The sequence below is a fragment of the Garra rufa genome, chromosome 10, assembly GCF_049309525.1.
Source record: "Garra rufa chromosome 10, GarRuf1.0, whole genome shotgun sequence".
In the NCBI taxonomy this organism is placed as follows: Eukaryota; Metazoa; Chordata; class Actinopteri; order Cypriniformes; family Cyprinidae; genus Garra; species Garra rufa.
The window spans coordinates 19,427,318-19,444,046 of record NC_133370.1 but is presented as its reverse complement, the minus strand read 5'-3'; the positions used below and the strand labels follow the sequence as shown (position 1 = coordinate 19,444,046).

Here is a 16,729-nt window from a genome sequence, read left to right as displayed (position 1 = left end):
AGTAGTATTTTTACTGTATTTTTGACCAAACAAATGCAGCTTTTATTAGCATAAGAGACTTCTTACTAACCCAAAATTTGAACAGTAGTGTATATTTTATCTTTATCACATTAGGTTCAGACTGTAAGCTCTCAACTAACAATTTTTTATAGATTCAACGGTGCAGTAAACATGATCTGAGTGTGTTAGAATGGTGTTTTTTCCGCATCAGTGGCAGACAGTTGGAACTGTTAACATCATGAAAATCATTTGGTTCAGTTCTCAATTCCCAAGCCTAGTATTGGATTTACAAACATAATCATTGGCTCAAACCCACCGTTGTTTCAATGTTTTATGTAATATGTTCAGATATATTACACCAATCCTCAACCAGCCAAATAACTGCACGGATTATTTCATCTCACCAACATTTTTCAGGCATACTTCTCTCTGATCAACTAAGCGTCTGAGAGGCTGTTTGGATGCATTACAGCTCTTGTCTCTTTTACTGTCCGTGTTTGAGTGGAAGTAGAGCAGATAATGAGCATGCACAGTCAGGAGAACTCGCTGTGCTAACACTTGTTCTGTCTCCTTTCTTTTCCCTCTTTTGCAGCATTGAGTTTGACCGTGACTGTGATTACTTTGCCATTGCCGGTGTCACTAAGAAAATTAAAGTGTTTGAGTACGGCACTGTGATCCAGGATGCTGTGGACATTCATTATCCTGTCAACGAGATGACATGTAACTCTAAAATTAGGTATAAAGAATGTCTGAAATCAGGGGTTGGCCTGAATGTTCTTGTTCTGTTGTGCTGCTGCATAATCCAGCGTCACATTTTCTTCTGTCTTGTCTCTTTGCAGCTGTATCAGCTGGAGTAGCTACCACAAAAATCTGTTAGCGAGCAGCGATTATGAGGGGACTGTCATTCTTTGGGATGGGTTCACGGGACAGAGGTCGAAGGTCTACCAGGTACCCTTAAGTGTCGGGCGGCACCAGATGACATTCATTACTCTTATACCCCTTACAGTAGAAGGGCAATTTTTAAAGATTCAGAGTCACAGTCTGCTACAGATTCACTTTTCATCTTTTGTTATAATAAATAAAATAGAAATAATAAAATGGCAATCTTTAGTGACATTATAAATGTCTTTGTCACTTTTAATGAGTTTAATGCATCCTTGCTAAAAAAAAAAAAGTAAAAATTCATTTTAAGAATTGTTTTTGATACCAGAATGTGGTTTATGCTGTACATTGTGTACCAAAAACATCTAAAAGATTAAAGCATTAAATTAAATATTTGAAAAACAGAAGCACAATCATTATCAACCGGATAAGTTGTTCCAGTACATATATATTTACATTGAGACTTGGGTTAATTTTGAATTTAATATGTATGTTTGTGTATACAGCTGTGATTTGCAAGTTTCATTTCCACAGGAGCATGAAAAGCGGTGTTGGAGTGTCGATTTCAACCTTATGGATCCCAAGCTCTTAGCATCGGGATCGGATGACGCAAAAGGTATTTCTGCAACTTTACTGTTCTGATCAAGTTATTTGATTTGGGATTCTTAAGGATATTCTTCTATAAATACTTAACTATAAATTCTCTCTCTTTTTTTCCCCCAGTCAAGTTGTGGTCCACCAACCTGGACAATTCAGTAGCCAGCATTGAAGCGAAGGCCAACGTATGCTGTGTCAAGTTCAGTCCATCCTCTCGTTATCACCTTGCCTTCGGTTGTGCAGGTGCATAATTCATTTGAATCGATCTATTAAAAGTTTTACTTCCTGCTAAAATCATTCAACTTTTAAACCCATTCTAAATCTTTTTTCTAGACCACTGTGTGCACTACTATGACCTGAGAAACACTAAGCAGCCCATCATGGTTTTTAAAGGCCACAGGAAAGCAGTGTCCTATGCCAAATTTGTCAACGGAGAAGAGATTGTGTCTGCGTATGTATACTTTGAAATTTCTTGTGCTTTTTAATCTTGTATCAATGGAAAATGTCTTATGTCTTAAGTGTGAGATTTTTATTGCTGTATCACGCTACTTAAAGGGATAGTTCACCTAAAAATGAAAATTCTCCCATTAATTGCTCGACCTCATGTTGTTCCAAACACATAAGTCCTTCATTCATCTTCATAACACAAATTAAGGTATTTTTGGTGAAATCCGAGAGCTTTCTGACTCTACATACACAGCAACGCAGCTACCATGTTCAGCCAACGTCAGAACAATTAGCATGCTTTCCTTGAACTTTTGCATGGGTGGAAATATGCAGATTAAGGAGCTATAATATTATAATAAAACGTCACGGGGGGGAGTGAAATCTGAGCAGCTCATTTTTTCACATGCTTGCAAAGAAGGGCTTACCAAAACAAAGTTACTAGGTTGTCCTTTTTCACAATTTCTGGGTTGGTAGGTGCACCAGGGACCCGTTTATAACATGAAAAAAGTCCGATTTTCATGATGACAATTTGTGTTCCGAAGATGAACAATGGTCTTACGGGTTTGGAACGTCATGAGAGCGAGTAATTAATGACAGAATTCTCATTTTTGGGTGAACTATTCCTTTAACCTAAACAAAACATCAATTATTTAGGGGTCAATTATACAAGGTGCTTAAAGTGCTTGAAGTAGTTGAATTTAGGCCTGGAAAGACCTTGAAAATAGCTATATTCTAGAAGAGTATTTTAAAAGTTCTCGAATTATTTCAAGACAATATATCTATGAAATGTTTTTCAATAAGCAAATATCCTTGGTGATTATTCAAAAACTGACAGTGTCATTTAAACATGGCTAATGATGCAAAAAGAGGAACATTTGTACCAAATAATTTCAGTAATTTACGCTGGAACTACTCCGATTGATTCAAACCCCTGACTTCAATCATTCATATCAAGCGATTCACTAGCAAAAAACATTAGATTAAATTAAATTGCATTGCTTGTAATGATTTTGAAAAGCCTGAATTGATGGGTGATACTGAGCTTTTCGGAACTCCGAATCAGCGCCACAAAATGATTCACTGTTTCAAAGCACTCCAATCGGATTGCGTAACACGAATAATTTGTTGCAGATAGGGATTTCAAATAGCATATCGCGAATCATTTGATTTAGATCAGAACTTCGCACATCGTGCCAAATCATTTGATTTAGCCTAGATCAGAACTAGTTTGTGAATCATTTTCGCAAATTGAATGATTCAAATCAAATGATTGGGATACGCAGTTTAAAGTCACAATATGAATCAAATGAATCATGAACGATACACAAAGTTCCAATCTAAGTCAAATGATTCACTATCCACTCCTGATCTGGAATGATGCTTTGCGAATCATTATTCACATCGGGACTTCAGAATGTGAATTGTAAGTCATCTGTTTCAGAGCACCTATGGTAAATCATTTGTTTCAGATGAGAATTTTGGAGCGATTTCACAAATCTTTTTTTTTTTTCTTTTTTTTTTTTTTTCTTAAACGATAGAAAGCATCAAACTGCTAAGGCAGTACAGTTATAAAAACAAAACAAATATGTCCAATTATGTGAAACCAAAGCACTCTGTGTTCCAATATTATTTTAGTATTATTAAAAAGTATTCATCAAGATTTTTAATATTTTTATTTTTATGTACTTTTGTCATTTGTATTAGTTAGATTTTATTTCACTTTGAGTTAAATTAAGTAAAATTTTAGTTTTACTTAAATGTATGTATTATTTAAGCATTATTTGAAAAACATATTTGAATAGTTTTAGTTCATATCTTTTCTTTTTTCACTTTAAAGTTTATTATTTAAATTGCAATAAGCTGTGGGATCCCCTTTCTGCCACTGAATAAGAAACTGTAAAAAAAAATGTATTTGCGACTTTATCTGACTTTTTTTCTCGCAATTGCGAGTTTACATCTCACTATTTTGACTTCATTTGTCAGAATTGTGACAAACTAGCAATCGTGAGTTATAAAGTCAAAATTGTAATATAAACTCACAATTCTGAGAAATGAAGTCAGAATTGCACGATATAAATTCACAATTGTGAGATATAACCTCTCAAATCGGACTTTTTTTTTCTCAGAATTGTGTGATAAACTTGCAATTGTGAGTTACAAAGTCCAATTTTGAGGGGAAAAAGGCTTGTGAAATATAAACTCACAATTCTGACTTTTTTTCTCAGAATTGCGTGATATAAACTCGCAGTTGCAAGGTATAATTCTGACAAAACAAAGAAAAAATAAATTATACACAACTACAAATCCCTTAAGAAAACTAACTGTGGTTGTACTACAGTAAAAGTGTAGTATACTTTGTAATACTTTAGTAGTGATACTTTGCATATGCTTCACTTTATTTGTTAAATTTGTATTAGCATATTTTTATTTATCTATTAATCTTTAGAATTTGAAAGAGAAAACATTGTTTTATAAGTAAGATCTCTGATTGAAGTCCTTAAAAATCAAAAAAGTTAATTTATACTATCGGCTTACTGTGTTACAAAAATATTGCTTTCCTATTCAAACCAGAACCAAGATCCAATCTGCATCATTAGAAATCTGAACTGTTACACCACCGATTACACACAACTCTCAAGTTGAAAACCAAACATCTGAGTTCAATTGTAACATCCCCACAGATCAACGGACAGCCAGCTGAAGCTCTGGAACGTGAACAAGCCACATTGTTTGCGCTCCTTCAAAGGCCACATCAACGAGAAGAACTTTGTGGGTCTGGCATCCAATGGAGACTATGTAGCATGTGGTGAGTGGCACTATGCAAAATTGGTTAAAGGTCCCATATTGTCAAAATCGAAATTTCCTGGCTTTTTTCATGATAACTGAGGTCTAGGGGCTATGTAACTACCATATGAGTTTCACAGTAAACTGCACACAGCCTGCTTAAAGTAGCTGTTCATTTTCACGAGCCACTGTGACTTCTGCAAAGATGTGACGTCCGATCTACTCAGTCACCACCTCGAGCACCGATCACGTCCCACCCTCCTTTTGTCAAACCCAGACAATATCGTGTCCATAACATTGCTAAGCAACAACAACACGAAAACAAGTCGAGAAAACCCTGTTCAGTCGATAGATGTCGAAACTACATCATTACACAGGCTTCCGAACAACGTGAATATAAGAGACCACTGGCACGTCAACTTCAGCCTCTTTCACACAGCGATTCCGGTAAATACACGGATAATGTTTCCCATGATTTGTTCCGGAGTTGTTTGATTTGGTTCATTCACAGTTGTTTTCCGGAATCTGTGCGTGCTTTACACACAACCCATAAAGACATGTGACGTTTGGATGTGAAGTGTAATGCGACGCGTACGTTTCACTAAACTGAAACTAACCTGAACAAACTGTGCTTCAGTGCTGATAGTGAGGAGCTGGCTCTGCCTGATCGCTGCTTCATTCCACTTTGCACGTATTTTTTCGTTGTGAAGAGTCGCATGATAACGTGCATCATCACTACAACACTGCCTTTATGGTGCTTTTGTTCACACAGCGCTCGTTCCCGTAATTTTCCAGAATCAGCGCGCATTGTGAAAGGGGCTTTACTAAAGCAACAGTTATGTAGCTTACTGCATTCGGTGTTTGAAAAAGAAAAAACATTAATGATCATTCTGAAATATCCTGTTGAGCATCAGCAAGCTAGGCTCTCTCTATGGCTCTGGGCTCGGCTAAAGCATACATGACCGTAGTTACCTGTGGTTGGCCTGGCTGTGTGTCACTCAGAAAACAACAGGCCAAACAGAAGAGAGGCTCATGAATATTAATTAGATGGGCCAAACTCGACCTGTTTTTGACAGAGCTCCTAAAAAAGGAGCTGTAAAAAATATATTGAGATGGATTTTGGCACTTATACCGCAAATATATATTCTTAAGGACATCAACAACTAAAATAAACCTCCAGAAATGTGTACAATATGGGACCTTTACATTTTAAAGCGTCTTTTGATCATTCAAATCAGTTAAAGGTTTATTATTAAGTAAAAAAGAAACCAAAACCAGTTTTTGCATTGTACTAAATGTTTATCTGATTAAAAAATACTCCAACTCTTCAATAACACTCTTACTTTATACCCCACAGGAAGTGAAAACAACTCGCTGTACTTGTACTACAAAGGCCTCTCCAAGACGCTGCTGACTTTCAAGTTTGACACTGTGAAGAGTGTCCTGGACAAGGACAAGAAAGAGGACGACACCAATGAGTTTGTCAGTGCAGTGTGCTGGCGAGCTCTACCTGATGGGGTATGGTTCAGTCTTATCTCATTCACATTTGACATGATAAATCACGCTTCGAAAACCAGCAGTGGAACAAGAAGGGCAATGGGGGCACATGGGGACAGTCGAACTAAACTCCTTGGTACATTAAGGACAAGTAATGGCAGGGTAGCAAAGGACAGTGGGTTGGGAGAAGGTTGGTGTGCATCCGCTTTCAGAATTCCATGCTTATTAAACCCACACTCCTCCACTTCAGTGTCTAAAATAATGTGGTTTGCAGGAAAAGGCATTGCTATAAAGTCATCTTTCAGCCTGTGGCTAATTTGCCATGCACAGTACTGTGTTTATTACCAAACACATATTTGCTTTTCCCTTTAGATCTGAACAGTGCTGTCACAATCTTAACATTTATTTTTATGTATATTTTTTTCTTCTTGTGCATTGTTAAAGATTTAAATATTGGAATCATACAATAACTTGAAAGGATTCATAATAATTTAACTGGAGCATAATATAAATCGCAGTATTGTAAGTATTAAAATATTTACTGAGTTTTAAGTATTTCTTTTTGGGTCGCTTCAGTTTTCCTTTTTAGTTTGGTTTTATTGTCGGAACACAGTCAAACTGAATGATATATTATAGTAATATAATATTGCTCATTATTATTATTATAAAAGTTGAGAATGGTATTATGCAACAGTAATATATTTATATCATAAAATCTTAATTGAGTAATTTCAAAGCAGCCCTATGAAATCTGAGTGTTCATTTTGCATGATGGAAGACCTTTCGGTTTCTGTGTGAATTTAATAAGTTTTTTTATCTTAAAGTAACTTTGAGAATAAATGAGTCTTTTTTTGTGCCAGTTAACTTTGTAAGACGGCCCAAAATATTTCCCATTATGCAAATGCTAAAATTCAGTGAAACCAAAGCTCTCTGTTTTCCAGTGTTATTTTAGTATTATAAAAAATATTATAGTATTCTTCAAGATTTTCAATATTCATTTTAATTTAAGTTTTTATCTACTTTTGCAATTTGCAATCGTTTTTGCTTTAAAATATTTTAGATTTTATTTCATTTTGGTTAAATTTAGTAACATTTTTAAAGTTAAACTTTTGTATTAGTTAATCTATTATTTAAGCTTTATTTTAATTATTTAAAAACATGTTTAGGTTTTAGTTCATATCATTTCTGTTTTCACTTCAAAGTTTCTTATTTAAATTGCAGTATGCTGTGGAAACCCATCAGAATTGCATGATATAAAATCGCAATTGCGAGATATAACCTCCCAAATCTGACTTTTGTTGACTTTTTGACTTTTTTCCTCAGAATTGCGTGATACAAACTCGCAATTGCAAGGTATAAAGTCAGAAGTGTGATTCTGCCTTTTTTTTTCTTGCAAATGCAAAGTTTTTTTTGTTTTTTGTTTTTTTTTTAACCTCACAATTTTTATTTTTATTTTTGCTGAGAGCTGTAAGATAAACTTGCAGTTGTGAGTTGCAAAGTCCAATTTTGAGGGAAAAAAAGAATTGTGTGATTTAAAAACTCGCAATTGTGAGTTATAACGTCAGAATTGCATGATTCTGACTTTTTTTCTCGCAAATGCATGTTTGTATCAAAATTTTGACTTTATAACAACTGCAAGTTTATCTCTTTCAATTCTGAGAAAAAGTCAGAATTCAGACTTAATAACTCGCAATTATGAGTTTATATTACGCAATTCTAAGAAAAGTCTGAATTGTAAGTTTATATCTTGCAAGTCTGAGTTGATAACTTGCAATTGCGAGTTTATCTCTCAACTTTGAGAAAAAATTGAGAATTGTGAGTTTGTATCTTGTAATTCTAAGGAAAAAAGTCAGAATTGTCAGATAAAAAGTCATAACCTATTTTTATTTATTCATTATCTTGCAAGTCTGAGTTTATAACTTGCAGCTGCAAGTTTCTCTTTAATTATGTCTCGCAATTATGACTTTGACATACAGTTCTGAGAAAAAAAAGTCAGAACTGTTAGTTTGTATTTTTTTCCTCTCAAAATTTGACTTTATTTCTCAGAATTGTGAGAGATAAACTTGCAGTTGTGAGTTATAAAGTTAGAGTTGCATGATATAAACTCACAAATCTGACTTTTTTCTCAGAATTGGGTAATATAAAGTCAGAATTGCGAGATATCAATTTTTCTCAGAATTCCGAGCTTATATCTTGCAGTTGTGACATCTTTTTCTCAGAATTGCGAGTTTAGATCTCACAATTCTGACTTTATAACACAATTCTGAGAAAAAGAGTCAGAACTGTGAATCAGAATTGTGAGATGAAAAGTCGTCATAATCTATTTTTATTTATTCAGTTGCGAAAACAGGCTTTCACAGTATGCTATTAAAATTTAAACTGCTCAATAATCATGGTTCCCCAAAGAGTTAATATGTAATAAAAGTAATTATGATCAAGCCTAATCAGCTCAGAATTATTAGAAAACGAGACGCACGGATTCACGTTTTGCCTGCTTTATCAGCTGAAACCCTAAGTAAACATTACCACTGCTTTCAGATCCCTTGTGTATTACATACCTTTTATGCTTGACATTTTCCCAGAGAAAAAAAAATCGACAATAATTGTGTGCGAAACCTGCTGACCAGACTGAATTTCTGCTTAGTGTCTTGGTCTTAATTAATTGCCTTTCTCATCCTTACATAAATTACGTAGAAATAAAATGTCAAGGCCTTTTTGTGAACCGTATAACAATAATGAAACACAAACTGAGTATTTGAGTCTGGAATGACCTGGGAGGATTAGGCCAACCGTCCCAGACCGGCGAATGAGCTGTCAAACTAAATATTGTTTGGGACATTTAGTCGATGCTCTAAAATCCTCTCTGTTTTGATTCTCAGGAGTCAAATGTGTTGATTGCAGCCAACAGTCAAGGAACAATCAAGGTGAGTTGTACTGTAAAACAATAAATAGCTGCACAAAGGTCTATTTTTATTGTCCTCCTGAAGTCAAAACTCTAAAGTGCTCACACTACAAATGTTTTTCTTGTTTCTAAAGGTACTTGAGCTGGTCTGAAGGTCCACTTGAATCTGTCGTCCGAACCTACTAAGGAACTGTTGCTTCGACGGTTGGTTGATGAAAAAGCGCTGAAGCTGGGCAGAACTGAAGCAAACATTTCCGAGGAAACAACCAGCAGAACTGGTTTTTATCAGCATTATATTTGTAAAGGACTCGATCATTCTGCATCGTCATACTATCGCTGTATGTGAAATGTTGGGATGAGGACCTGTTTGTGCTGACAGGGAGACAGCACAGATGCCTCTTTTCGAATAAAGTTGTTGAATAAAGGTATTAAGAAGATATTGGTGAATAACTGAACATCTTTAAACACGGAGGGGAAGACACACACTCCTTTGAAACCTTTACTAGAGGTAATTCTAGCCAGAACTGCGAGCTGCGAGACATTTAAGGCCAAAGCACAAGACCATAACACAATGAAATACTTTTGGTTCTATAAATTAGCCGTCTTTGATTCCTTTGAGCCTGTTGTGTATCCATTTACTTGTTTGTTTTGTTTTTTTTTGATACACGGTGTCTGTTTATCCATATGATATGTGTAAGCTTTGGCATATTCCGGTGGTCTCCCCAAATGAAATTACAGGACCTTTTATAGCTTTTCTGTTGGTAAAGTGGACATGCTCATATCGAGGGTATTTTTAAGTATACAAGATGTACTCTTAATTTGGTATTTACCGCATTTGATTTAATTATTGTAAATCCCAGGAAGTCCTATACTCATCAGACAACCTTTGCATGAGTTTCTTCTCAGTTCAAGATTTGATATTTTGCTGTCTTTCGGTATAACGCCCAGGGGTTCTTCTATACATGGTCACAAATGTTCAAAAACGGACTAAATTGTAACTCGTCAAAGGTTTAATGACACTATGTATGCTTCGTTGGGATTATTTAACATCACCCATAACATTGCTGCTCTTTCATCTTTGAGTTCTTGTACAAGTGTTATTTATTTTAATAATTTATAGAAATTGTGTGAACATTGGACCCATGATAGACTTTAGGTTTCAAGCTTTATTCGTAAGTCCTGTGTTGCATCCCAGTAATTCTGTTTATTTACTCATTTTAACACATTAATTTGAATGAATAAATGATTCTTTTTTTCTTTGGTTATAACAGTGTTCATCTTTCTGACTGACTTTCTCTTTCCTAGTATAGTATGATAGAGAAAATTGATATTTTCTCTTATTTATTCAAATTTGATCTTGTGCTTCAGAATGAAAATTAGAGAATACAAAATGATTTTCCTTAGGGTAATTTTTTAAACTCTTGTGTTTTACAATAGTGCCCTGATTATGTATAATTTTACAGTGACATGATTGAAAGATCTCTGGATTTTCAGTTATTATAAGTTTGGGTTGTCTATTCAGTACATATCCTTTTCATGTCTTAAAAGATTGGACAATATATGAAACTCAAACATTTGTATAGATGGAAATCATATTTCTGGCTCATTAACTAAATGACTATGTACAAGTAGAAACTATTTTATAAATGAGAAATTAATTATGCGAAAATTAATGCTTTTTTTATTCATAAGAGTTCGAGTGAAATAAATTAATTACTTAAAATGTCAAGACAGATAAGAAAATTTAGCAAACTGGAACATTAAGGGGAGACATTGCAGGCAAAAACTTTTTTTTTTTTTCATGCACCTGTCAAGTTTAAGATTTTGGTGTTTCATTAAGTGTTTTTTCAGACTAGTGGAAAAAGAAACACCCAAAAACACTGTTAATTGTTTCTTTTATAGCTCTTTATGTATTTGTGTCAATATATTTCAATTACAATACATATTTTTAAAGGCCGTTTTCTCAAAATTATTTTTTTTCTCCTACAATGAGCCAAAAATCTCCACTTCAGTAACACTTGAAAAGTCTTTACATTTTTATTCCTGTCTATATTCTGAAGTTTTCTTTACAAAGGGATTTGTTCATACAGTCAAGCCTGAAATTATTCATACCCCTGGCAAATTCTGACTTAAAGTTACTTTTATTCAACCAGAAAGTTTTTTTTTTTTTTTTTTTTTTGACCGGAAATGACACAGGCTTCTCGCAAAAGATAAGACGATGTACAAGAAGCATCATTGTGGAAAAAATTATTACTCATCTTTTATTTACCTCTGAACAAAAAGTGGCATGTCCAAAATTATTCATACCCTTTGCAAACTGTCAGAGTCTATTGGAATATTCAAAGTTCTATACCGTTCCAAATAGTCCAAGCTGTCCTAAAGCGTCTTAATTACCCTGATTCATTGGGAACAGCTGTTTTAATCAACAGGTGAAAAGCAGAAGCCCTCTGCTGTTGGTTTGTGGACAGTCATGGCTTTTTTTTTTTTTTTTTTTTTTTTTTAATTAGAAATGTGTGAAAAATCTCAGAGGACGTGGTCGGAAGCCAAAAGTGACACCTGTGCTGGCCAGGAGGATAATGAGAGAGGTAGAAAAGAATCCAAGGATCACCACCAAGGCCATCCTGATGAATCTGGGCTCTGCTGTTGGCAACATCTCAAGGCAGACAATCCAATGGACACTGTACACCGCTGGGTTCCACGGACACAGACCAAGGAGGATACCGCTTCTCCAGATAAGGCACACAAAGCCTGCTTGGCCTTTGCAAATGCTCTTCTGGACAAAAAAAGAAGACTTCTGGTCCTCTGTTTTATGGTCAGATGAAACAAAAATTGAACTGTTTGGCCACAATGATGCAGCCTTCATTTGGCGTCAAAAAGGAGAAGCCTTCAACCCTAAGAACACCATCCCCACTGTCAAACATGCTGGTGGGAACCTAATGTTTTGGGGGTGTTTTTCAGTTGGTGGACCAGGGAACCTAATCACAGTAAACTGCACCATGAAAAAGGAGCAATACATCAAAATTCTCAACAACAACATCAGGCAGTCTGCAGAGAAACTTGGCCTTGGGCACCAGTGGACATTTCAGCATGACAACAACCCAAAACACACAGCAAAAGTGGTGAAGAAATAGTTAGCAGACAAAAAACATTAATGTTTTGCAGTGGCCCAGCCAGAGTCCTGACTTAAATCCAATTGAGAATCTGTGGAGGGAGCTAAAGATCAGGGTGATGGCAAAGAGACCCTCCAACCTGAAAGAGTTGGAGCTCATCTAAAGATGAATGGGCAAAAACACCAGTGGAGACATGCAAAAAGCTGGTCAGCAATTATAGAAAGCGTTTAATTGCTGTAATAGCTAATAAAGGCTTTTCTATTGATTACTGAGAAGGGTATGAATAATTTTGAACATGCCACTTTTTGTTCAAATGTAAATAAAAGCTAAGAAATATTTTTTTCCACAATGAAGCCTCTTGTACATCGTCTTATTATGTTCTGGGAGACATCTGTGTAATTTCTAATCAAAAAAACTTGCTGGTTGAATAAAAGTAACTTTAAGTCGGAATTTGCCAGGGGTATGAATAATTTCAGGCTTGACTGTATATAATTTGCTTGATTTTATACAACATTTTATTCCCCCAAAAATGGGGAAAAAAAAATACATTGTTTTCTGTCTGTTCTTTGAGTCTGGTATACAAATTTAGAAATACTTTCTTACATTACAGAACAAGCATATTCATTTTAAGTGAAGTTAAATAGTTCAGAAAGTACTGCATAATAGGAATGACCTATTTTTTAAAAGTTGCTTGAAGGAATGTAACTAGCTTGCTAGAAGCCATGAGATAAAACTGTGTGGTGCAAACAAATTTAGCCTGACACCCGGATAACGGCACCCATACTGTCAGGCATGGAAGCAGAAGCAGGCTGCTTAGAAAAAAATAAAAATCTGTCACTAGAGATCTGCATGAGGCATATTCATTTTAGTACACTGTAAAAAATAAATAAATACAAATATGTTTCAAAGTACAGAAAACAAAGATTATTGTTTTTATTTATTTATTTTTACATTTCTTTGTGATATTTACTAGCAATTTCTGAGTGATTTTTTTTTTCAGTGTAGGTCAATATTCCAAAGCATAAGGGAGGAAAAAACGAAGATGAGAGAAGGAAGTTGGTATTAAGTAATGGCTCAGAGCCCAGACTTGAGTCCAGCTGAAAATACCCTCTCTCTAATTTGGCAGCTAAAGCAAATTTGCTTGATAAATGTGCCACGATTCCAAAGTCTAAAACATACCCTAGAATACTTCTGGCTTTAACATTTGCTAACTGACAATGTACAAGTAGAAACTCATTTAATAAATGAGAAATTATTCATTCTTGAAAAATGAATGCTCTTTTTTGATTCATAAAGGTGTTACGAGAGTTCAAGGAAGAATAAATGATTTAATCAACTGCATTAAAATCTCAGATAAGAAACTTTGACAAACTGTGAGAACTTTAAAAACAAGGATATCAAGTCAGATTGTGAAATAGGAAGTTACATTGTGACACAGAAGTCAAATTGTGAGATATATTTTGAGATATAAATTTGGACTGAGATAAGATGTCAGTTTATGACCTATTTTAAGTCTTTTTGTCAGACGCATTTCAAATATATAATCTCATGTTGAGAAATACAGTCAGATTGAGACAGATACACTACCAGTCAAAAGTTTTTGAACAGTAAGATTTTTAATGTTTTTCAAAGTGTTTTTCACTGGTTAAAATGTCTCTTCTGCTCACCAAGCCTGCATTTATTTGATTCAAAGTACAGCAAAAACAGTAAAATTTGAAATATTTTTACTATTAGAATAACTGTTTTCTAATATATTTTAAAATGTATTTATTCCTGTGATTTCAAAGCTGAATTTTCAGTCACATGATCCTTCAGAAATCATTCCAATATTCTGATTTGCTGCTCAAAAACATTTGTTATTATTAGTATTATTGTGTTAAAAACAGCTGAGTAGAATTATTTCAGGTTTCTTTGATGAATAGAAAGAAGAACAGCATTTATCTGAAATCTGAAATAGAATCACTTTTGCATCCTAAAGCATCCTTGCTAAATAAAAGTATTATTTCTACAAATAGTGCAGAGGTGCCCAGGCCAGTGTCCTGTGGAATTTAGCTCCAACTTGCCTTAACACACCTGCTGGGAAGTTTCTAGCATGCCTAGGAAGAGTTTGATTAGTTGGTTCAGCTTTGTCTAATTGGGGTTGCAACTAAACTCTGCAGGACACTGGCCTTCAAGAACCGAGTTTGGGCACCCCTGGTATAGTGTATAATGTTAGAAAAGCTTTTTATTTCAGATAAATGCTGATCTTTGGATCTTTCTATTTATCAAAGAATCCTGAAACAATGTACTCAACTGTTTTAAATTGAGAATAATAATATAAATGTTTCTTGAACAGCAAATCAGCATATTACAATGATTTCTAAAGGATCATGTGACACTGAAGACTGGAGTAATAATGCTGAAAATTCAACTTTGATAACAGGAATAAATTAAAATTTAAAATATATTCAAATAGAAAGCAGTTATCTTTCACTATATTTTGATTTTGCTGTATTTTGGATCAAATAAATGCAGGCTTGGTGAGCAGAAGAGACTTAAAAAAACATTAAAAATCTTACTGTTCAAAAACTTTTGACTGGTAGTGTACCTTTAACATATAAAGTCATTTTTTGAATTATAAAGTCAAGTTTTAAGATACAAAATCACATTGAGATATAATTTGCAATATCAGGTCACACTGACATTCATCCACCTTTTAACTTTTGAAGATATAAAGTTACAGTGGCATTGATGCAGATTGAGAAATCACAATTACCTTCTTATTTCGTGTGATATTTTAAGCTGTTCATTGCAGGCAATTACAAGCAAGTGCATGAATGTTATGTAGCCTATAACTTACAGTCAGTCATCGTAACCCCTTCCTCTTAACTTAAACTCTCTTCTAAGTTAACAGCTTCTTTTGTGTGGAGTCTCACTGTGAGTTCCCGAGGTCTTAGGGCTCTCTTAAGGTTGCTTTGATGTGGAGGTTTAGTGAGAAAGTCTCCAGTACTCTCACTGTTAGACCACATCATTAGCGCACAGCTCAGAGGAAGCCAAAGAAAAAGGATCAGGAAGCTTCCTGAGAAATCTTTGTAGATTTGGCCGCTGAAGTCTGTTTGTTCGTTAAGACTTTCATGTTATTTAGCAAAAACAGAACTTGAGACTTCTGTGGTGTCCTAGTTAGTTCTCTTTCATTCAACAATAAGTTCTCAGCACCGGGAAGCTCATTATTGGATAACATACTAACTAGCACACTAAGGATGTATAGAAGTTCTGTTCTCAGCATTTCTATCCGGCGATCGATATGGTCCGTGAATGCACCTGTCTGGCTCGTTCCTCTCTGAGATATAGATTATTAATGAAGGAAATGTTCTATCTGTTTCAAACTTTTCCCTATGCAATGCTAGTTGATATATAATAAGAGTTACCAAACGCTTATCCTTGTTTTATATAAGTGATCTAGGAAAACTTTTAATGATGTAACGTACAGGTCCATCACATTATGAATTCAACCTTGCCGGTCTAAAGTGTTGCCCCTGGAAGCTTTTTTCCTCTCTCAAGACTAAAGCCATTAAATGTTCATGCTAGCCGTAGTCATGAATGCTAAACAATGGTCTAATTTAGAAGCGGTGTTCCATGAAGCTCCGTACAACAGTTCATAAATTACAAACATAAAAATGCCCGTCAGTCTGAATGGATGGAAGATTGAATCTCATTCCATTACCGCGACACCACATTCTGCCTCAGAGTATCGCAATAAGAATACAAAGAGTCCGGACAACAATAAAATGCCTCCTTTCTTTATCTCTGACAAGCAGAACGAAGACAAAACAATATACGGTGTTATCAGACTAGTTAAAGTCAAAGACAATTCTCTGTTGTTTTAAGGTGGTTAGTCGCAGCTGTTCGAAATGATGTATGTGCAAAAGCAGTTGCTGAATTTCCACCGTTCAAAAGTTTGGGGTCAGCATGTTTTTTAAGAATTTTGAAATTTTCATTTAACAAGGACACATTAAATTCATCAAAAGTAACAATAAAGACTTAAATATTGGTACAACCCAGGAACATGGAATGTTCGCAGAACTTAAGTTACCATTTGCTACCGTATCTCACGATAAAAACCTATCTTTGGGAACTTTTTGCACAAGATGCGAAATACAAGTACATATCACTGAAGTTTCCAACAGAAATTAACACTAGAGGTGGTAAAACACAAGTTTGCTCGGTAGCTCAGCCGGCACGGAGATGGACTTAGGATGCGCAATCCTTGGGTACAAATCCCGTGAAAAACATGACTCACGATGAAAGAGCTGAAAGATGAGCAATCGAAAAACAAGCTAAAACGGCATGCTTACAATTGCATTTTTACATCACATTCACTTTTGTTCATATTGTTGAGTAGGATCATTAGAGTTATAACGCCAATCATTGGACATTTTAAGTGATGTATGAAATGATGTATGTGCAAAACAGTTTTTTTATTAATTTTGACATTTTCATTCAACAAGAACACATTAAATCGACCAAAAGT

The 16,729-nt window shown here is 34.9% G+C and overlaps 1 protein-coding gene across 1 annotated transcript in view; it reads left to right on the top strand.

The window, feature by feature from the left end:
- cop1 (COP1 E3 ubiquitin ligase) overlaps nt 1–10,377 on the top strand; it is a 17,594-nt gene extending 7,217 nt beyond the window's left edge. The window contains exons 8-16 of the mRNA XM_073849389.1: nt 593–736; nt 840–948; nt 1,417–1,498; nt 1,606–1,722; nt 1,813–1,930; nt 4,608–4,732; nt 6,068–6,228; nt 9,087–9,131; nt 9,244–10,377. Of these exons, the coding sequence (XP_073705490.1) occupies nt 593–736; nt 840–948; nt 1,417–1,498; nt 1,606–1,722; nt 1,813–1,930; nt 4,608–4,732; nt 6,068–6,228; nt 9,087–9,131; nt 9,244–9,261 (919 nt within the window). The 3' untranslated portion in view covers nt 9,262–10,377. The remainder of the gene's footprint in view (nt 1–592; nt 737–839; nt 949–1,416; nt 1,499–1,605; nt 1,723–1,812; nt 1,931–4,607; nt 4,733–6,067; nt 6,229–9,086; nt 9,132–9,243) is intronic.
- The last annotated feature ends 6,352 nt before the right edge of the window (nt 10,378–16,729 follow it).